Source organism: Hyperolius riggenbachi, chromosome 11 (genome assembly GCF_040937935.1).
Source record: "Hyperolius riggenbachi isolate aHypRig1 chromosome 11, aHypRig1.pri, whole genome shotgun sequence".
Taxonomy (NCBI): Eukaryota; Metazoa; Chordata; class Amphibia; order Anura; family Hyperoliidae; genus Hyperolius; species Hyperolius riggenbachi.
In genome coordinates this window covers 10,057,954-10,080,703 of record NC_090656.1, presented here as the reverse complement: position 1 = coordinate 10,080,703, position 22,750 = coordinate 10,057,954, and the positions used below count along the sequence as shown (strand labels likewise).

The following is a 22,750-nucleotide window of genomic DNA, read 5'->3' as shown; positions in this document are numbered from 1 at the left end:
AACCAGGTAACAGAGTTGCCAGTTATTTAGGCAGAATCTGATTGGCTCCTGGGAAGTTCTATTTCCTGTAATGGAAATTCCCCCTATGGTCAAACTAAAATTTGTACAATGGTTACATTTTCAGATCTGCATGGTCAAAGTTTAATTCGAAGTCAACATGCAAAACATCTTTATGTACGCTGACATTACCCTATCAGTATGTTCATAGAGCCCCACTGCTAGATAGGACTTCACTGGAATCTCAGTCTTATTTTGCATTTAACCACTTAAATCTATCTGGACGGATATATCCGTCCAGATAGACTGTGCTGCTGCCACTGAGTGAGGCGCGCGGTTGCGCGCGCGCTCCCGCTGCCTGCCGTTACAACCCCCCCCGATCAGTTAATGGGAATATAATTCCCATTCACCGATCTAAGTCCCCCGCAGAAAAAAATGACACTTTCTAATCGGAGAGCGCTGTATTTACAGCCTCCTTATAGTTCCTGGTAGCTTGATCGTACGCTCCAGGACTTTTGACTGTGGCCATCTTGTGGCCAAATAGTAAACTGCACCCACATACATTTTTTAAATAAATAATTACATTATATTACATCGAAAATTAGCTGTTTACCTCCCAGAATAAAAATTACCCAAATACATTTTTTAATTAAAAAAAAAAAAAAAAAAAACATAAATAGTTACCCAAGGGTCTGAACTTTTTAAATATGCATGTCAAGAGAGTATCTTATTACATTTTTTAAAATTATAAGCTTGTAAATGCACCTTTATTTCCAAATAAAATATCGGTGCCATACATTGTTATAGGGACATAATTTAAATGGTGTCATAACCGGGACAAATGGGCAAATAAAATACATGTGTTTTAATTACGGTAGCATGTATTAATTTTAAACTATAATGGCCAAAAACGGATAAATAATTTTTTCCGTTTCTTTCTTAATCTTCCTGTTAAAATGGATTTAGAAAAAAATAATTCTTAGCAAAAATGGACCACCCAACGAAAGCCTAATTAGTGGCGGAAAAAACAAGATATAGATCAATTAATTGTGATAAGTAGTGATAAAGCTATTGGCGAATGAATGGGACGTGAAAGTTGCTCGGATGCATACGATTTTCGACACTGTAGGCTGAAGTGGTTATAGGATCACTATTGCGAAAGATGGTAAAATTTAAAATACAAGTACATTTCTTCCAGAGTAAAATAAGCCCCAAATAATTTTTTTCCTATGTTGCTGTCACTTACAGGAGAAACCTGACAGAACTGACAGGTTTTTAACTAGTCCATCTCTTCATGGGGGATTCTCAGTAAGGCTTTTATTCTTTATAAAAGACATTCCCTGAAAAGGATTAATACAATGATGCTGGCCAGCCTCCATGCACGCTGCACACTTTTTTGGCAGTTGGACAGAGCAACTTCTATGTACTACAGGATTGTTCACACTAAGGGCGTTTGTGTTTTTTTTTTTTAAGCGAGGGCGATTTCAGAAAATCGCCCTAAATGCGATTGTGCAATGATTTCCTATGAGAGAGTTCACATCTGAGCGGTTCAATTCCGATCCCCTCACCAAAGCGCTGCCTGTACCATTTTCTGGGCGATTTGTCTATAATGGAAGGTATAGGGAAATCGCAAAGCGCTTGAAAAAGCTCTTTGTATTGCAATTTCCCCAGCGCTTTCATGAATAAATGCATTGTATTTATTCATTTCAGGGTAGAAGGGTTCACTTTCTGACTGACGTCAGGAAGTGTAAAAAAACAAAAAACAAAAAAAAAAAAAAAAAAACAGCTTTATGCAGCAAAAAGAATGGCGCTTTTACATGTTTTGATTTTCCCGATAGTGGTCCATTAAATGTTAAAATCTTCTTTCTAATGTTTAACTGTCTCCAGCACATGAGGGCAGTTTATGTTATTCAGCTTCCGTAAAAATCAAAGATTATGGAATTAAGACATAGCATCTATATTACGCTTTTCTCCTGGAAGACTCAAATTGTTTCAGAGTTGCAGCCACTTATAGCACACTCCACCGGTGACCAGGATCATTACAGAGCCTTGCCCAGACTCCTTACTGTTTTACTGGCTTGAGCAGGGTTCGAATCCTGGCCAAATGCTCAAATCCCACATCAAAGATAACACTTTGCAACACTCTGCAACTGACAGTACACAAATCTAAGAAAGCACTTGTGCCTGGAGAGGGCTTTAATTCAGATATTGGGCTTGAAGCACAAAGCGGTGCTAACTGTTTAGCACGGGTGTGCTAAACAGTTAGCACGTGAAGTGCCGTTTGCAGAGTTTTGCGCGCAAAGTGCCGCGATTCGCGGCAAATTGCGCGCACAAAAGTCCGCGGTCGCGCGAATCACGGCACTTTGCGCGCGCAAAAGTCCGCGAACGGCACTTCACGTGCTAACGGTCTAGCACACCCATGCTAAACAGTTAGCACCGTTTTGTGAATCAAGCCCATTGTATTCTAGGAGGAAGGCTTGTGTTGGGATGAGAATTTTAAGCTGCTGCATATTCTCACAACACTTGCGTAGAGTTTTGAGTTCTGGATCATAAGGAACCACCCACCACTCTCCAGATATTCAGCTCCCATCATGCTTTGCCAGGTGGCACCAGTAAGTCTGACACTACTGTAGTAAATTCAGCATTATGGTAAAAGCAATGGAAGGAGCAGAAACCTCTAGAAATGTAAGTAGTGTGGGACAAGAGCCAGGGACTGACAGCAATCTCACTGCTGGAATCCCCGACTGATAAGACTCAGAACCCCAGCACCTGATCTGTCACTTTTAGGTGGGCAATTCAAGCAATGCCACAAAAATACAATGATTTACTTACCAGTGACTGCACCACAACATCAACCAAAGTGGAGAAGAATCCTTTGGAAGCGTTGAGTTTCTCATGAGCGTATCTCACAGCACGGCGGAGAATACGACGCAAGACATACCTGGAAAAACACATCATGAAAATAGGAGTCTTATGGAGGATAAAATATACAGGTTATGTGAATGGGTGTATCTATGCAGCGACATCTGATAGCTTTAATGCAAATCTAAGTTGCTGGAAAATTAAACAAAGGATGAGCGGTAAAGGAAGGGGGGGGGGGGGGGTCCAGCTTACCTGTCTGACGTCTTCTTCGCTCGTCCCTCAGCGCCTCCCACGATGCGGTCCAATGCGCCGTCACATGATTACAAACACTGGGAGTGTTTGTAATCACATGAACGCCGCTTGGAGCGCATTGTGGGAGGCGCCGAGGGACGAGCGAAGAAGACGCCAGACAGGTAAGATTGACCCCCCCCCCCCCCCCCGCCCAGCATTACTGGGTGAAATCCGGATAGTAACTATCCGGATCACCCGAAGACGAATTTAAGCCCATGCCTGATGGCTACATCCCCAGTAAAGGAGAAGAGGAAACCCTGCAGTTTCATTAACCTCCTGAGCGGTATGGACGAGCTCAGCTCGTCCATCACCACCGGAGCCTGCCGCTCAGGTCGATTTTCTTCAAATAAAAAGCAGCACACGCAGCCGGCACTTTGCCACCCGCGTGTGCTGCCTGATCGCCGCCGCTCTGCGGCAATCCGCTGCGAGCAGCGGCGAAAGAGGGTCCCCCCAGCCGCCTGAGCCCAGCGTAGCCGGAACAAAAAGTTCCGGCCAGCGCTAAGGGCTGGATCGGAGGCGGCTGACGTCCATGACGTCACTCCGCTCGTCGCTATGGCGACGATCTAAGCAAAACAAGGAAGGCCGCTCATTGCGGCCTTCCTTGTTTATTCTGGGCGCCGGAGGCGATCGGAAGAACGCCTACGGAGTGCCCTCTAGTGGGCTTTCATGCAGCCAACTTTCAGTTGGCTGCATGAAATAGTTTTTTTTTTAATTAAAAAAAAACCCTCCCGCAGCCTCCCTGGCGATCTCAATAGAACGCCGGGGAGGTTAAAGGACAGCTCCACCCACCATCATTCTGGAGCACTGGTGTGGAGGAGTTTATGTATATGTAATATACTGTATAGAACGTGTTAGATAGCCGTTGCTGAAATTGTTTGCAGAGATGAGACTTCCTTCAGATGAACGGCTGACAGCGGTATACTTAAAGAGACTCTAACAACAAAAACCTCCCCTGGGGGTACTCACCTCGGGTGGGGGAAGCCTCCGGATCCTAATGAGGCTTCCCACGCCGTCCTCTGTCCCACGGGGGTCTCGCTGCAGCCCTCCGAACAGCCGGCGACAGAGCCGACTGTAGCTTCAATATTTACCTTTGCTGGCTCCAGCGGGGACGCTGTGGCGACTTTCGGCACGGAAATAGACGGAAACACCCGATCCCCGTCGGGTCCGCTCTACTGCGCAGGTGCCGGAAACTTGCGCCTGCGCAGTAGAGCAGACCCGACGGCGATCGGGTATTTCCGCCTACTTCGGAGCCGACAGCCATCAGAGCGCCTGCGCAGGAGCCAGGAAGGTAAATATTGCGTCACGGCTGTACGGAGGGCTACAGCGAGACCCGAGGGACGCAGGACGGCGTGGGAAGCCTCATTAGGATCCTGAGGCTTCCCCCACCCGAGGTGAGTACCCCACAGGGGCCGTTTTGTCGTTACAGTTCCTCTTTAAAGGACAACTGAAATGAGAGTGCTGTGGAGGCTGCCATATTTGTTTCCTCTTAACCTCCTTAGCGGTAACCCCGAGCCAGGCTCGGGACGGAAATCCACAGCTCAGAGCAGTAATCCTGAGTTGGATCCATTGAAGGTGTGAAATGTGCAGGGCTGCCTCAGATCTATAAAGTGGTATTTTTAGGGCCTGAAGGCTTGTGAAAGAAAAAGGAACTGCTTTTGGGAAAAAAATAAATAATCTGCAAACAATCATATTGCCAGGGAGGTTAAACAATACCAGTTACCTGGCCGTCCTGCTGATCCTCTGCCTCTAATACTTTTAGCCATAGCCCCTGAACAAGCATGCAGCAGATCAGGTGTTCCTGACATTATTGTCAGATCTGACAAGATTAGCTGCATGCTTGTTTCAGGTGTTATTCAGCAGCAGCAATGTATCCTGTCACACACAACTTTTCCCCAAACAGTTACTTTTTTTTTTTTTTAATAACTTGGACCTCTTGTGCACATTATTTTGTTAACTAAAATCAGAAATATTCACCACAATGCCCCTTAATGTACCAATAGAACAGACCAGCACATATTAGAATGTATGAGCCGGGTCACTTACCCACGGCCGGTGTTGTCTGGCCGCCCGCCATCAGCCAGCGCCACTGTGATGGTTCTGGCATGGTCAGCTAGGACTCTGTATGCCATGTCTATGCCGTCTTCATCCTCAGCACCCACCTTCCCAGAATAAGGACGAGCTCCGGTGCCCTATGACAACAGAATCCTGTGAGTGACCCCATGAGGCTGGTAAATAGCGCCCCCCTAGGTGGGACTCGCAGCAAGTGCGTGTCCGAGTACAGAAAAGTTCATGACGCAGCCCTCACATGACCGGTTCTCATTTGCTGGACGTACCTTCTGGATAGCCTGGAAGTACGGGACGAACAGATCGGTGTCATAGTTGGACATTTTGCTCTGCAGTATGGAAACCAGTCTCTCCAACCCCATCCCAGTATCAATGCTCTTCTTGGGCAGCTGCTTCAGACTGCCGTCAGCTTCTCTGTAACAGACAGTTTGGGAATCAGCAGCTGCAAACATGGCCAGTAGGTTTAGGAGCTCTAAAAAGCGATCTAGGATACATCAAGTGCTGCATAAATAAGGCAAATACACACACTGGTGATAGCTCCTCTACAACATAGGAGAATAGTAACCAAGCAGCTCGGGGTGACCCAAAACCAAAGGAAGGTATAGGTGGACTTAAAGAGACCGAAAAGCCCTCCTACTAAAAAGCAGTGCTCAGTGTGGTTTGCCTTCTTAAAACAGAAGGAATTTGTGATAATTCAGCACAAAGTAAACATCTGTGGCTACCCACAATGCACCACTACTGAATATGCAAATTATCTTTTTATTCCCCTGAAGCCAGGCTAGCATCCAGAACCGCTGGTGTATAGCAAGCCTATAGCTTTAAGTTTTACAAAGCCTGCAAGTGGGGTTGATGTGGTTCTGCAAAATTTACAGGTATAGGCTTGCTAGACACCAGCGGTTGTGGATGCAAGCTTTGCGTCAAGGGCATAAAGAGATAATTTGCACATTCAGTAGCAGTGCATTGTGGGTAACCACAGATGTTCACTTTATGATGATTTATTGCAAATTCCTTCAGTTTTAAAAAGGCAAACCACCCTTTAAAAGAGACACCGAAGCGAAAAAAAAAAATATGATATAATGAATTGGTTGTGCAGTATGGATAATTACTAGAAGATTTGTAGCAAAGAAAATATTCTCATTTTTATTTTCAGTTATATAGTGTTTTTATAGCATTGCATCATTCTCTAATATTTGCAGTTTACACACTAAGCATTCTACATGATTTTACATAACAGGCCAGTGAACTATTGACCTGTCCTCTGGAGAGAAAAAGAAAATACAATGACTCACAGTTGAGATAATAAGTTTCAGAAGACAGAGCTCTCTGCGACTTTGAAAGTCATGGAGCTCAATGGCTCTATTGCATAGATAACAACTGGAGGGTTTTTTTTTAACTCTTCCTGTACTGGAAACAATATTAGACTTATGTTTCTGCTCCTAATGTTTTATTTCTTAGCAGTACTACACAAAAATCATTTTTTCCGCTTCAGGTGTCTCTTTAACATAGGATAACTAACTTATTTGGGGAGCATAACTCAAAGTGTTACTTCTCGCAGAGTTAGTCCCTTTTGTTAAAAACCATTGTTAGCCACAATGTGGATTTGTAACAGTTACCCCCAATTTAAATAATTGGAACACTTTTTTTTTTTTTTTTTTTTATACAAAATGTATTCTTGTGATAATAGACAAAGAGTATACAAAGACAATATATTTTAAAAGTTTATAATCAAAATGCCAACTGCTAGAAAATATCTGCTGACATATTTGACCATGACCACCAAAAATATTGCATACAAATTATACATACTACGACAGGGGCGAAGCAAAATTCCTTCTGCGGCCTAATCTAGCTTATTATTACTATACTGTAAAAAGACTTGCTCCTCCCTTGATTGCATACGTAGGCATTTAGCCCTGTCCATCACCAAAATACTTTTAGTTTCTAGTAACTGACTGGCAACCGTCACTTTTCTATTTTTTCACCTAGTCTTCTAGCTATAAGGCAGGTGACACACTTGACTGTGTTTGTGCGTGTTTTCTGCACAGACTGATTTAAAGTGGTCTGAAACTAACATAACATTCAATAAAAATGTGTTTTTCTACTTTTTATTGCATTAGCATTTTATTCTAACTGCCTTTTATAATATATTAAAATCTTCTAATGAGTTGTTCTGAGCTCTGTGTGCCTGAAGCAGAGCCAGCTTCTCAGAAAGTGTTTTTTGCTTGTTACACAAACACACATATATCAACATTGGAATGTAAACAAAGATACTGTTATCGCCAGTTTGGATGCAGATTTAAATGGCTGTGGAGTCGGAGTTGGAGCCATTTTGGGTACCCGGAGTAGGAGTTGGAGTCTGATTTCATAAACGAAGGAATTGGATGATTTGTGTACAGAATCCACAACCCTGGTAAGTATTAGACTAAGGAGTTGGATTCGAGGAGTCAGAGCCATTTCGGGTACCCGGAGTCGGAGGTTTCATAAACTGAGGAGTCAGAGTTGGAGTCTGAACATTTTTGTACCGACTCCACAGCCCTGGATTTGAAGCTGAATAGCAGGACAAAGTGCTTTGTTTAACCATTTCAGTGATGTTCACTTCTCTGCAGGATAATTCTGCACATGTCAGTTTTCTCTATCAATCACATTAGCAGCTCACCTGTTGAACTGGATGAACACCAGGTTCCAGACCTCCAGTACGTTGGGGTCGTCCATATTTACTAAGTGGGCTGCGTCGCGGCCACCAATGCGGTCGTAGTGCATTTCGCTGCAGGGTCCGCAGGGCCCGGTGTCACCCATCTCCCAGAAGTTGTCCTTCATGCTGCCCGGCAATATGCGGCTCTCTGGTAGCCTGCGGAGGGAGAACATGTATTGGTGGACAAGCATAGTGCTTTATATGGATGCAGAGCATTAAACGGAATCTGAAGTGAGAGGGATATGGGGGCTGCCATATTTATTTCCTTTTAAACAATACCAGTTGCCTGGCTGTCCTGCTGATCTTTCATGCATCAGTAGTGTTTGAACAACACAACTAAAACAAGCATGTGGCTAATACAGTCAGACCTCAGTCAGCAACACCTGATATGCTGCATGCTTGTTCAGGGCCTACATTTATTTGTTGAAGAAGCTTTGTAATTCACCAATTCCAAACTGTACTACTGTATGTACTCACGTATAAGCCTAATTTTTCAGCATTAAAAATGTGCTGAAAAGTTATCCCTTTGGCTTATATGCGAGTCAGTGGAGGAAAACAGATGGTGGAGCAGGTTTTGTCAATAGCTGAGGAGCATAAGGATTGTGCACTAGTGATCCTGCTCTTGCCAGCTTGTTCCCTGCTGTGTCTGTGCCCCAGGGCTGGGTTGAGGCAGAGAGGCTCCAGCCTCAGGGCACAGTGTAAGAGGGGGCGCACAACTCACTCAGCTATCATTCCAATGTATTTAAAGCAGAGAGAAATAAAAAAAATTAAAAAAAAGGGGATACATGGCAGTGACTGCAAACCAGATAACTGGAGATTAAGGTGTTGGGGGCCCTGGGGTGCCTCTTAGTCTAATAGCAATCAGTGTATGACGGCTGTGGTGGGAGGGATGGAGGGGCACACTTTGGTGTCTCAGCCTTGGGTGCTGGAGGACCTTGTCCCGGCTCTGCTGTGCCCCGCATCTGCTGCAACATGGTGTGCAGAGTGCGCTGCTCAGGACTACCTGTATCCCCCGGCTTTTGGAGCAGACCGTGCAAGCAACGTGTCAGCGGTGCAATGATTGGGGATTCTTCCTGTGTGGCAATCACTGTGTCTCATATCTATGGCGCCATCTAGTGGCTTCTTGAGACACAGTTGTATGATCCTGGGGCAAATCTGGCTAAGGGGAGGGGGGCTGACTTGTACTAGGGGAACACGTAGCTACACTGGAAGAGGCTATATTCGCCAAGGGGCTTATACACAAGTCAATCACTTTTCCTGGTTTCTGAGGAAAAGAGGTTACCTCAGCTTATACACAGGTTGGCTTATATGCGAGTATATACGGTAACCACTTTTAAAGGATAAACTACATTGAAAATAATGAATAGCATTGCTTTTTTTATATCACAATATTAATTTATAGTGTTTGCCCTTTGTAAATCTTTCCTCACCCCGATTTACAGTTAAAACTCGAAAAATTAGAATATTGTGCAAAAGTTCATTTCATTGATTCAACTTAAAAGGTGAAACTAATAAATGAAATAGGAACCCTTTGCAGATGTTTTGGATTAATTAGCCGATTAGAGACACTTTGAGCCTAGTATACAGTACATTTTCCATTTTCAGAATATTCTAATGGTTGGAGATTTTGATTTTGGGGTTATCATAAGCTATAAGCCATAATCAGAATTATAACAAAGGCTTGAAATATCTGGCTTTGCATGTAACAAGTCGATTTCATATATTGGTTTCACCTTTTAAAGTTGAATTACTGAAATAGATGGACTTTTGCACAATTTTCTAATTTTTCGAGTTTCACCAGTACATTTATAATTTTTCGAGTTTCACCAGTACATTCTGAAATTTATAACAAGCGATGACGTCCTGTCAGGTGATGTCTGTGCATAGAACTCAGTGAACAAACATTCCGCAAAGTGAAATACTGTATGATTGGCAGTTGGAGACAGCTGTTATTTCCCACTTCCATGCCTGAAAATTAACACTCCCAGGCAGCAAAATAAAACAAGTAAACCAGCCTGGTTATTAATATGTTTTAGATTGTACATACATATGATCTCGTGTCACCTCGGGTACACTTTAAGGATACACTCAACCCACAAACCTATAATCAATCCTTTGACCAAGGAGGAGGGGCCATGACCCTGGGGGGGGGGGGGGTGATACAATCTGAATGACAAAGTAAACACAGGAATCACCTGGACTTTTCTGCAGCAGTGCTTTTAAAGGGACCACTATCACGAAAAAAAGTAGGCAGTTAAAAGCTGACAGGACAGCTTTTGGGCCAGTCCATCTCCTCACGGGGGATTCTCGAAGTTTTCTTTGTTTTCAACAGCATTTCCTGAACAGCAGTTTAACTGCCAAAATAGTAAGATGCCAGCCAGCCTCCCTACTCACTTGCACACTATTTTGTCAGACTTTGCAACTGCTGTTCAGGAAATGCTGTTGAAAAAAAAAAAGAAAAAAAAACACAGAGAATCCCCTATGAGGGGATGGACTGGCCCAAAACCTGTCGGTTCTGTCAGATTTTAACTGCCTACTTTTTTTTCGCGATAGAGGTCCTTTAAACACCACAGCTCACAGGTAACGTGACTTTTCAGTCATAGACCTTTATCAAATGCTCAAAAGGGATAGCCATATTTATTTCTTTTTAAAAAATACCAGTTGCCTGGCAGCCCTGCTGGTCTCTTTGGCCACAGTAGTGTCAGAATCACACACCAGAAGCAAGCATGCAGCTGATCTTGTCAGATCTGACAATGTCAGAAACACCTGATCTGCTGCATGCTTGTTCAGGGGCTGTGGCTAATAGTATTAGAGGCAGAGGATCAGCTGGACAGCCAGGCAATGTCCATTGTTTAAAAGGAAATAAATATGTCAGCCTCCATATCCCTCTCCCTTCAAGTGTCCTTTAACATTTCAGTACACTTCCAGTATCAAAAATAATATCTTCACATCAGTGTATGGAGATGGGCTCATGTATTTTCTGTCATCTTACCCCAAGTTCTGCCAGATCTGTTTACATTCCAGGTCAGGTTCAAGGCCAGCAGCCTCGTTTCCCCCAAAGTAGGTGACGTACAAGCGATCAATATCGATGCCGAACTCCTTGGTGAGCAGGCCCAGTGCCATTGTACAGGCCAGCTCCTGCAGAGGGCGGTATTGTGTTACTACTACAATTCAGATATACCCTGATCTCCCTGGAGTCTCAGAGAGAGAGGTCCTACCTTAAAGTAATCCCCAAAGGACCAGGACCCCAGCATCTCGAAGAAGGTGTGATGGTAGACGTCCTTGCCCACATCGTCCAGGTCATTGTGCTTCCCGCCAGCTCTGATGCACTTCTGGGTATTGGCTGCTCGGCTCAGCTTGGCCATCGGGTGAGACGGATCGATGGTGTTCAGGAAGATGGGCTTGAACTAAACAAACAGACGTAACAAGTTAAGCATGAAGTGGGGTGCATCAAAAAATGGCACCGCTGCAATATAGGGGGCCAGGGATAGCCACTAGTAGATTATTATTAAATTAGCAATATTCTGCAACTGGGCTCTAGCTAATTCTGATAGTAATATATTGGTAATACACAGAGGGAGCGCAGCCGTAAGCAATCTTTAACTCATTTCTAAAATTGTTTCGAGGGTCCCTGTGTAGGAGGGGCGAAGAGAGACCAGGGAAGCCTCAGGACCTAAGTGAACCAGAGGCGAAGCACACTCATGTATTTTACCATATTAATCAGTGGGAACATTAGAGAAAACACCTACCATGCTTTCTGTTTCATTCTGCACTGCATAGCTTGCTTCTTATTAGCCCTGATAAAATTCCCAACTGATCATTCAGTCTGGCTTTGCTCAGGAATCATTATAGCTGAGTCATTATAGCGGAGACAGAAGGGGGCAGGCTTGGGCTTGAAAAGACATCAGAGAAGACAGACTTCGTTATAATAATGCCTGAGCAAAGCCAGACTGAATGCTCAGTCTGGGATTTTATCAGGGCTGATAACAAGCAGGCTGAGCAGTGAAGGATGAACCAGAGACAGAGAGCAGGGTAGGTGTTTTCTCTAAAGTTCCCATTGATGAGATTATATATATATATATATATATATATATATATATATATAGATAGATAGATAGATAGATAGATAGATAGATAGATAGATAGATAGATAGATAGATAGATAGATAGATAGATAGATAGATAGATAGATAGATAGATAGATAGATAGATAGATAGATAGATAGATAGATAGATAGATAGATAGATAGATAGATAGATAGATAGATAGAGAGATAGATAGAGAGATAGATAGAGAGATAGATAGAGAGATAGATAGAGAGATAGATAGATAGAGAGATAGAGATAGAGAGAGATTAAATACATGAGGGTGCTTCGTCTCTGGTTCACTTTAAGGTTACAGGTATGAGCCAAAGCTCAGGTTCAAAATGATTATTTACCCTGCAGTGAGGGAAGTCTCAGTATCCTTTTGAGTCTTCCCTCGCTGGTCCGCAGTGCCTCTAATGCTGAACACGGACCCCCTCCTTGTTGTGGCCACATGACTCCTCTTCCGCAGTCATGGCCGCACATTATAAGCTCGAGCATCCCCACGCATGTGCAGTAGCATGGAGCCGTGGGCTCTGTGCTACTGCACACGTGGGCTCAGTCGGCTATTGCGTGACCATGAATGTGGAAGAGGAACAGTGCGGACCCGATATGATAAGAGACAATGCCTTGTCGCTAATGGTTGGAGGGCCGCACTCAGCATCGGGGGACAGCAGACTACCGAGGGAAGCCTCAATAGGATCCTAAAGCTTCCCTCTCTTTAGGAAAGTATCTTATTTTCTGTACCAAAGCTTCGTCTCGATTACATTTTAACCCTTAGACTGCCGCAGACATCTATAGGTGTTCTGTGTTTTCACATCAGCACGCTATTGACGTTGAAGGCATTTTAGTTCAAAACTTTTTGCCTGCAGCGGACTTTTAGGTGTTTTTGTGTCCCCGTATTCCTGTGGCACCGACATCTAAGGGCTGGAACCCACTGGAGCGATATTCTGAGCGTTTAGGGAGCGATTCAAACCGCTAGCGATTTCCCTAAATGCTCAGCTAATGTATGGGCCACATTCCACTGGAGCGATTGCGATTACCAAAAAACTCAGGACATGCAGCATTTTTTTGCGTTTAGCGTTAGATTTCTGCAATGTAAAGTATATAAACGCTGGCATAATCGCTCGTCAAAACCTATACAGAGCGATTTTGCTAGCGTTTTTACATTACTGCACACTATAACAAAATGAAAATGAATTGAAAGGACCAATCAGAATTTAAAAAAAAAAAAATGGAAAGTTGTGGCTGGGCACACCATCTGAGGTTGGGTGCTTGGTATTGTGGTATAGGCACACCATCAAAGCATAAGTCCAGTATTCAAGTATACCAGGACTCCAAACGTTTTTTCAAAAAAAAAAATAAAAAAAAAATCACGCTCTTTTTATTGAGCTGACATATCCACAAAAATGACCGACAATTGTTTCAGGGGCCTCGCAGGGTCCCCCTTTCTCAAGGCGTGAGAAAGGGGGACCCTGCGAGGCCCTCGAAACAATTGTCGGTCATTTTTGTGGATATGTCAGCTCAATAAAAAAAAGAGTGTGATTTTTTTTTAAAAACCGTTTGGAGTGCTGGTATACTTGAATACTGGACAATCAGAATTAAAATCGCTAATCGCTACACAACTGCTGGCAAATTACACTTTTTAAAATCGCTCCTGAAAACGCTCATGAAATCGCTTACAAACTGCTCATACAAAATGCTAGCGATTGCGAATAGCGATAGCGTTTAGTAGTGGGTTCCAGGCCTAAGAGGCGTTTTGTACAAAGTTTTATCTCAGTGCCAACTTTCTACTTGAGATATGCTAAGAAATATACAATTATTACTGTAAATCTATCCAGCTTGGAAATGGACCAAACAAATGCTTTCACTGCAAGATCCGATTGGTCCACTTTACAATAGATGTTCATAAGCATAATTCTGAATAATAATTAGCATAATTCTCAATTATCTCAAATGTATTTGCACCTTAATGACAATCCCTACTGACTAATATGGACTTTGGTACATACAGATTTGTGTAAGACATTTAGTAAACACAATTCAAACATAGATAATACCAGGGCTTTGGAGTCGGGACAAAAATCTTCCGACTCAGACTCCTCAGTTTATGAAACCACGACTCCGGCTCAGACTCTGGGTACCCAAAATGGCTCCGACTCCTTAGCCTAATACTTAACAGGGCTGTGGATTTTGTACAAAAATCATCCGACTCCGAAGTTTATGAAATCAACGACTCCGCCTCCTCGACACTCCAAGTGCCCAAAATTGCCCCGACTCCAACTCCACAGCCCTGGATAATACTGGCGTGTAACTTAAAAAAAAAAACAGAACAAAAAAAAAAAAAAAAAAAAATAGCTGGCAGTCTAATGCTAGATACACACCATACAGTTTTCTAGCAGATTTACCTGCCAGATCGATTATTTCAACCTGTCTGATCTGTTTTCGATCGTATTTTGGATTTTTTTTTATCGATTTTCATAGAACTAAACAAAGATCGATCGAAAAAAAACCTAAACAAACAAAAAAACAATCAAAATTCCGATGGGATAGGTTGGAAATAATCGATCTGGCAGGTAAATCTGCCAGAAAATTGTATGGTGTGTACCTAGGTCGGTTAAAATCGATCCTGAGCAGTGGCCTAAAATGAAAATCAGGACATACCTGGGGCTCCTTCCAGCCGCCGTAGCTCGCGGGGTCCCCCAACATCCTCTTCCTCCCTTCCATGGTCCTGCTGGCGGCTCCGGAAATCCAGCGACTTTGTGTGCGCGCGTCATCACGTCGTAAGAGTCCTCCCCATGCGCAGGACTCTAAACACTGTACCGTGCATGCGCAGGACTCTGACACAACCGGCGCTATGGCGCACATGCGCGACTTCAGCCTAAATCGCCGGATTACTGCTTCACACTGTACTGCCTATCATATGCTTAATCTATGTCTATAATGATTTGCTTATATAGATGAATGATGGTTCTATTCAATTCTACATATTTTCTAGCATGAAACTACCTTACATTTTTTTTACAGTATTGTACCTTTGAAAAGTGGTTTGTTATATAGATTTCTATGTATACAATTCATCATTTTGGATAAAAAAAAAAAAAATTAAAATAAATAAAAAGAAGGTATAATCCAAGTTCAATAAAAATGAAGCCGGATTAAAGAAAAAAAAAAATGATGCTAATGTTAGAGGCCAATCTAGGCTGGACATTGCAGCATCGTGCTTTATTAGGCCTAGTGCACACCAGAGCGTTTGCGATCCGCTAGGGTAATGTGTTTCAATGGGCTGGTGCACACCAGAGCGGGAGGCGTTTTGCAGAAACGCATACTCCCGGGCTGCTGCAGATTTTGGATTGCGGATGCGTTTCTGCCTCAATGTTAAGTATAGGAAAAAACGAAAAACCGCTCTGAAAAACGGCACTTCAGAGCGGTTTGCCAGGCGTTTTTGTTACAGTAGCTGTTCAGTAACAGCTTTACTGTAACAATACATGAAATGTACTACACCAAAAACGCTTTACAAAACGCTAGCTGAAACGCTACAGAAAAAGAAGAAAAAACATTTCAAAATCTGCTAGCATTTTGCGGATCTGCTAGCGTTTTTTGTTGTGCACCAGGCCTTAGTGAGAGGAGCACAGCTGCAGCATCTCCGGCACTGGACAGCGGGTGATGAGCTGTCGCCATGTGGTCACCACGCTACAAAGTGCTGAGTAAGCAGAGGGTGGGGCAGTGTGTCTTGAAGGCAGCAGATACTATCCAGTTGACTATGTGCTCCCAGCAGTGGGCTGCTTCACATATTGCCCCCCCCCCCCCCCCATACAGGCACGACAGGAAAGATAAAACCAAGCTTTAGGCCAGATCCACACTAAGCGTTTTTCTGAGCGATTGCGTTTGATTAGCGCTTGTGAAAAATTGCTACCATTCACTTTCATTAAAATCGCGTTAAAAAAAATCATGTAAAAAACGCCACGATTTTAATGAAAGTGAATGGGAGCAATTTTAACAAGCGCTCAGCAACCACTAATCAAACGCAAGAGCTCACAAAAGCGCTTATAGTGTGGATCTGGCCTTAGGGCCCGTTCACACTACAAGACTTTTTAAACGCTACAGATTTTAAAATTGCTAATGCAGTGCTATGGGGGATTTTTACAAAATCACATCATTCCAGTATGAACACAGACATAGGATAACATTAACAAGAGCTTTTAAAATCACAAAGGGCTTAGAAAAGCTTTGGTAGTGTGCACCAGACCTTACAAGATCTGAATGGTTAAAGGATACCACAACCGACCGCTGTCCGGCGACTTTCCTGAACTTTACCCCGGACATACTACACCCTGTGTGCGCAGTATGTCCTTCCCCCTTCGCTTCTGGCCGGCGCACAGTGCGAGGCTCAGAAGCACGCTGTCCCCTTTGTGCTGCGTGCGCTCCCATTACACCGAGTGTCGCATACTGTGTGCGCTCCCATTACACCGAGTGTCGCATACTGTGTGCGCTCCCATTACACCGAGTGTCGCATACTGTGTGCGCTCCCATTACACCGAGTGTCGCATACTGTGTGCGCTCCCATTACACCGAGTGTCGCATACTGTGTGCGCTCCCATTACACCGAGTGTCGCATACTGTGTGCGCTCCCATTACACCGAGTGTCGCATACTGTGTGCGCTCCCATTACACCGAGTGTCGCATACTGTGTGCGCTCCCATTACACCGAGTGTCGCATACTGTGTGCGCTCCCATTACACCGAGTGTCGCATACTGTGTGCGCTCCCATTACACCGAGTGTCACATACTGTGTGCGCTCCCATTACACCGAGTGTCGCATACTGTGTGCGCTCCCATTACACCGAGTGTCGCATACTGTGTGCGCTCCCATTACACCGAGTGTCGCATACTGTGTGCGCTCCCATTACACCGAGTGTCGCATACTGTGTGCGCTCCCATTACACCGAGTGTCGCATACTGTGACACTCGGTATAATGGGAGCGTACACGCAGCACAAGCGTGCTTCTGAGCCTCGCACTGTGCGCCGGCCAGAACACACTAGGCAGTGGGCAGTGCGGGAAAGGTAGCGGTTTGCTGCATATGTGGCCTTTCCCCACACATGCGTTTTAATGCGTTTGCAGTTCATATATATGAATCGCATATGTGTTTTGCATGCTTTTTTTTACGCGTTTTATGCAAATCACTAGGAAGTCAACAGGGGTAAAAAAAAAAAAAAAAAAAAAAAAAAAAAAATATTAAAAACTAAAAATTGCATACAAAACACACTAAAACACAATATCTCTGCGTCACCATTGACTTTCATTACGTGCGTTTTAGTACCAGCGTTTTTAAAAACGCGCATTGCAGAATGCCAGCATATGCATTTTTCATGCGGCCCATTGACTAACATGATACGTGTTAACCCTAGTGTTTTACGCAACGCTAGCGCTTCTGCCTAGTCTGTTCCTACCCTCAAGTCAATCATTTCAAGTGCAATTTACATAACATTAGTTCTCACACATCTTGGGCAATCTTCATATCCAAACCACCCAAACAGGCATAGCAGCAAACCGAACTTGCCTGGTTCATGCCGGCATTGGCAAAGAGCAGGGTGGGGTCATCCAGGGGGACCACGGCAGATGAATGGACGTAGGTGTGGTCATTTTGCTTGAAGAAGTCAATAAACTTCTGGCGGATCTCGGAAGCAGTCAGTGGCGGCGTCATGGTGATCGGCGGTGAATACAGACTATGGGAATAAAAAAAAATATGCTCAATCAGAAGGAATAGTTCTGCTCCACCTCCTGTGTTAGAATTCTCAAAGGCAGCAGTCACTAACCAAGGCCATATTTATAGTGCATGCTGGGAGTCCTATCTGACGTCATGCAATAAACACAAAAAGAAGCTCATTACACTTTACTTCTTCCACACTAGAAAATCTGTTATTTGGGCTGGTGCACACCGGAGCGGTTCTGGAGCGTTTTTAAAACGCTTGCAAGGGGAAAACCGCTTGGCTAATGAAAGTGAATGGGATGGTGCACACCAGAGCGGCTCGTTTTTTCCACAAACGCAAACTTGGGGGCTGCAGCATTTTTTAGATTTCTGAGGCGTTTCTGCCTCAGTGTTAAAGTATCGGAAAGTGGAAAACTGCTCTGAAAAACGCTAGATCAGAGCGGTTTTCCAGGCGTTTTTGTTACAGAAGCTGTTCAGTAACAGCTTTTACTGTAATGTGAAATCTTCTACACAAAAACGCTAGACATGTTTAGAAAACCTCTCTAAACATGCCTCGAATCGCTCTGAAATCTGCTCCAAAAACCTCTAGCGTTTTGCGGATCTGCTAGAGGTTTTTGGTGTGTACTGGGCCTACCTGAAGGGAAGACCCTGGTTAATGCCAGCCTCCCTCTATATAAACTCACATACTAAGTAAGGGTTCGTTCACACCTAGGGCGTTTTTGCCCTTTTTTCAAGCGCCGGCGATTTTGAAAAATCGCCCTAAAAAGCTTGTGCAATGATTCCCTATGAGAGTGTTCTCATCTGAGCGGTTCGTTTCCGATCTGCTCAGCAAAGCGCTGCCTGTACCATTTTATGAGCGTTTTTGCTCAATAGAAGATATAGGGAAATCGCAAAGCACTTGAAAAGGCGCTTTGTATAGTGATTTCCCCAGCAACTTGATGAATACATTGGGCTTGATTCACTAAAGTGTGCTAACACAATTAGCACGCCTAAAAGCTTTGCACGTGCAAACTAGGGTGCTAAGTCGTTTGCAGGGCAAAGCGGTTACTGATCGTGTGCTATTTTAGCGCACGTAAAAGTGCGCGCGTAAAGTTTTGCGCACATCGCTTTGCGTGCAAAGTATGCTTATCACGCTAAGCAGCTGATTTTGCATGTGTATCGGTGCACGTAAAACTTTACGCACGCATGCTCTTACGTGCATATTAGCGTGTGCAGAGCCAGTTTGCACATGCTAGGTGGCTTTTCACTGGCGTGCTAACACTTAGCACGCTTTTGTGAATAAAGCCCCCATTGTATTTATTCATTTCCAGGTCACTACACAGAGATCGCATCAGGAAGTGAAAAAAGCTGAATTGCTCTGCAAAAACGCATAGAAAAGCACTTTAAAAAAACAGCAGCGCCCATCCGACCATTGGGAAGAAAAGAAACAAAAAACAAACAAATCCGAAAATGCCTTTGTTCACAGAGTCTATATTTTGATCTTAACATCGGACAGGACCTACGTATGTATGGTATATAATCATATACTGCACAGCCCTGCACTCCACTTACAAGAACGGAAGCGTAACATACGATCAGTTAATCTACTGCCTTCCGATCTAATAAACGGACTGATTTCTCTGCTGATGCAAACCAGGCTTGTATGCAAATTGAATGCATATTTGTTCAGCCAAGATTCAGGATGCCAAAAATAATGATTTTGATTGGCCCAATTCTAGGCTACAAAGTGCACTAAAGGTGCCCACAGACTGTGAGACATTCCCCAGCAGATTTGATCACTGTGATTGAATATGCCTTAGGACTGGAACCCACTAAAGCGATTTTTGGAGCGTTTAGGGGGCGCTTTAAATCGCTAGTGATTTCCCTAAGGGCCCTTTTCCACTAGCAGTCGCTAGCGTTCACGCTGAACGCTAGCGATTGCTGAATCGCAAAAGTCAGGAAACCTCCGGCGACTGCGTTCACGATTTTGCTATGCACTGTACTGCATAGAAAAATCGCGGCAAAGATCGCTCCGCGGCACGATCGCGTTTGACAAAAAAACGAATCGCGGTAGTGGAAATACCCTACTGTGATTCCTATGTTATTTAGCAAACCCTAGCGATTGTAAAATCGCTAGCGGTTTGCGATTTTTTGATTCAGCTAGCGCAAACGCGCTAGTGGAAAATGGCCCTAAACGCTCTGCCAATGTTAAGAAATGTAACAAATTCCACTGTAGCGACTGCGATGAGCAAAATCGCAATCGCAGGACATGCAGCATTTTGGGAGTGTTAGCGCATTAATATAAAGTATTGAAGTGCTAGCAAATCGCTCATGAATCGATACACATAGCGATTTGTGTGCGATTTGAAATTGCTGTAAATAATCAGATCTGCAGACATGCCTGCTCCATCCATTCCTCCTAATGGTTTCAGCTCTGGCATCCTTCAAGGATTACCACTATTCAAAGCATCTATAGGAGTGATCATCACCAGCAGAGCACCATTGAAGGGCTAATACTGTGGTTGAGGGAGGGCCGCTAGTGTGAGTACATTTGAAATCGGCGCCGGTAGACTTGGGCGCAGGATACAGCGGGTATATGGCTGATCCTGCTTCTGCACAAGTCCGGGCCGATGTAATTACTATTCCCCCTCCAGGCCGACATGGATAGTGGGGGAATGAAATAATTCGGCTTCCAGCGATTGCTGGAGGCCGAATTATTGTGTTTTTTAAGCAACCTCGGCTCCGTCTTCTGACGGCGCCGACGTTACTCACTGAGACCTGCAATAGGAGTGATTCCTATTGTAGTCTATGGAGGCGCCAGCTGCACCCAAATCTAGCAGCGCTGAAAAGCACTGCTCCGGCTAGTGTGCCCTCTGCATCCCCTATAGGTACACCCCAGGTAAAGCCATCGCTCCGCTGAATCCATCCATCTGTCAGATCACTGGCCAGATGGCAATCAGGAGCCTCTGTACAGGCCGGATTATCTGAAGCGGCCGTTATCGCCCACCTCAGCTGACTTTGATCTAGCGAGTGTACAGCTTAAGATATATGTTATTTGGAAACAGACCAATCACAGAAGCTGCTGGGGGTACCTTGCTTGCCACATTTAACTGGTTAGAACCAGCCCTGCTCCAGAATAGCCGATTATGTGGTGGGTAGCCTGCTCCTCACTCTGGGGGGCTGCTTCCTGCTCCTCACTCTCAGGGGGCTTCCTGCTCCTGGGGGCTTCTCCCTGCTCCTGACCCTGGGGGGCTTCTCCCTGCTCCTGACTCTGGGGGGGGGCTTCCTACCTGCTCCTCACTCTGGAGGGGGCTTCCTACCTGCTCCTCACTCTGGAGGGGGCTTCCTACCTGCTCCTCACTCTGGGGGGGGGGGGGCTTCCTACCTGCTCCTCACTCTGGGGGGGGGGGGCTTCCTACCTGCTCCTCACTCTGGGGGGGGGCTTCCTACCTGCTCCTCACTCTGGGGGGGGGGGCTTCCTGCTCCTCACTCTGATGGGGGGGGCTTCCTCCTGCTCCTGACTCTGGGAGGCTTCCTCCTGCTCCTGACTCTGGGAGGCTTCCTCCTGCTCCTGACTCTGGGAGGCTTCCTCCTGCTCCTGGGGGGCTCCCTGCTCCTGACCCTGGGGGGGGCTTTCCTGCTCCTGAGGGGCTCCCTGCTCCTGACCCTGGGGGGGGGGCTTTCCTGCTCCTGACCCTGGGGGGCTTCCTCCTGATCCTGACTCTGGGGGACTTCTCTCTGCTCCTCACTCTGGGGCTTCTTCCTGACTGGGGGGGGGGGGGACTTCTCTCTGCTCCTCACTCTGGGGGCTCCTTCCTGCTCCTCACTCTGGGGGGCTTGTCATACTTCAGCTCTTATCAGAGGCAGTCACCCCCCCTCCTCCCCCCACACCCACACTGCTCCCTTAGGGGGTCACACATGCCCCGTGACGTATATCTGTGCACAGCTACCCACCTGAGCAGTGCTAATACGTGGCTGTCTTTGCCCCGGGCAGGGCTGGTTGCGGCTGTCAGTTGCCCCGGCTCGGGGTAGTTTCTGATTCACACACGTTGTCTCTTTACTGAGGCGCAGAAGGAGCTGACAGGGAAAGTCCCGCCTCTTCGTGTCCTTGATTGGCCCGCAGTCACCAGCTGTTCATCCCTATTGGCTGGGGCGGCTGTCGCTCAGCGAGCATGCGCGTCTTGCCGGCTGATGCAACTAGGAGTCGGGGTGGGTCACATGATGCGGGAGGGAGGGGCGTGAGAAGCGGAGAGACCGAGGGGAGGAGCTTCCTGAAGACCCAGCTGCGACGCTCGTCTCAATCGCAGTGCGCATGCGCTGAGCTCCTGTCCAGAGCCGCGGGAAATCTGAGGAAAAGGAACGTGACCTGTCAGTGAAGCGACATGTGAGGAAGCTGTAACAGGCAGTGTTATGCCCAGAGCCGGTGTTCCAACATTTTAGCATACTCGACAGAATAGCATACAAATGCTACTGAGCATGTGCAAAAACACCGGCGCTACCATTAAGGCAAAGGAGGCAGCTGCCCCAGGGCCCCAGAGCTTGTAGGGGCCCCCAGTGGCTACAAGAGGAAAAAAAAAATTTCAAATCGGCCTTAGTTTTTGAGAAAATCGATTTTAGTTTCAAAACTTTTTATTAAGTTTTTTTTTGAAAAAGTGAAACAGCGTTTACAATAGCCCAAAACATATGGCGTGACAATCTTTTATATAGATAACAAACATATATATAGAGAAATATGCAAGACATGTTTTAACTATATAAAAAAGTAATTAGTGAAGAATATTCGTAGTCCCTAGAAGGAGAGGGCACATGAGCGCAATCCCAGCGAGGTTGAAGCTGCTAACCAAGGTTGCCAAGTTCTGGTGAATGACGGGGGTGTCATTAATTATAGCCAACATTCTTTCAGAGATCAGAATATCTGTGATTATACGGTCGGTAAGTTCTAGTGAGAGGGTAGGTTTTAGCCACTGTCTGGCAATGTGGAGGCGCGCTGCCTTAGCAATGTGTTGCGCCAGCCTATGCTGCGGGTACTTCCATTTCAATGGTTTGTGGCCTAATAAAAGCTGGAGTGGG

At 45.2% G+C, this 22,750-nt stretch overlaps 1 protein-coding gene across 1 annotated transcript in view; it reads right to left on the bottom strand.

The window, feature by feature from the left end:
* AARS1 (alanyl-tRNA synthetase 1) overlaps positions 1 to 21,828 on the bottom strand; it is a 43,090-nt gene extending 21,262 nt beyond the window's left edge. Inside the window, exons 1-8 of the mRNA XM_068261547.1 lie at positions 21,635 to 21,828; positions 17,552 to 17,717; positions 11,125 to 11,313; positions 10,899 to 11,044; positions 7,871 to 8,062; positions 5,484 to 5,628; positions 5,194 to 5,339; positions 2,830 to 2,938 (exon numbers count right to left, since the gene is read on the bottom strand). Of these exons, the coding sequence (XP_068117648.1) occupies positions 2,830 to 2,938; positions 5,194 to 5,339; positions 5,484 to 5,628; positions 7,871 to 8,062; positions 10,899 to 11,044; positions 11,125 to 11,313; positions 17,552 to 17,695 (1,071 nt within the window). The 5' untranslated portion in view covers positions 17,696 to 17,717; positions 21,635 to 21,828. The remainder of the gene's footprint in view (positions 1 to 2,829; positions 2,939 to 5,193; positions 5,340 to 5,483; positions 5,629 to 7,870; positions 8,063 to 10,898; positions 11,045 to 11,124; positions 11,314 to 17,551; positions 17,718 to 21,634) is intronic.
* Between the last annotated feature and the right edge of the window lie 922 nt (positions 21,829 to 22,750).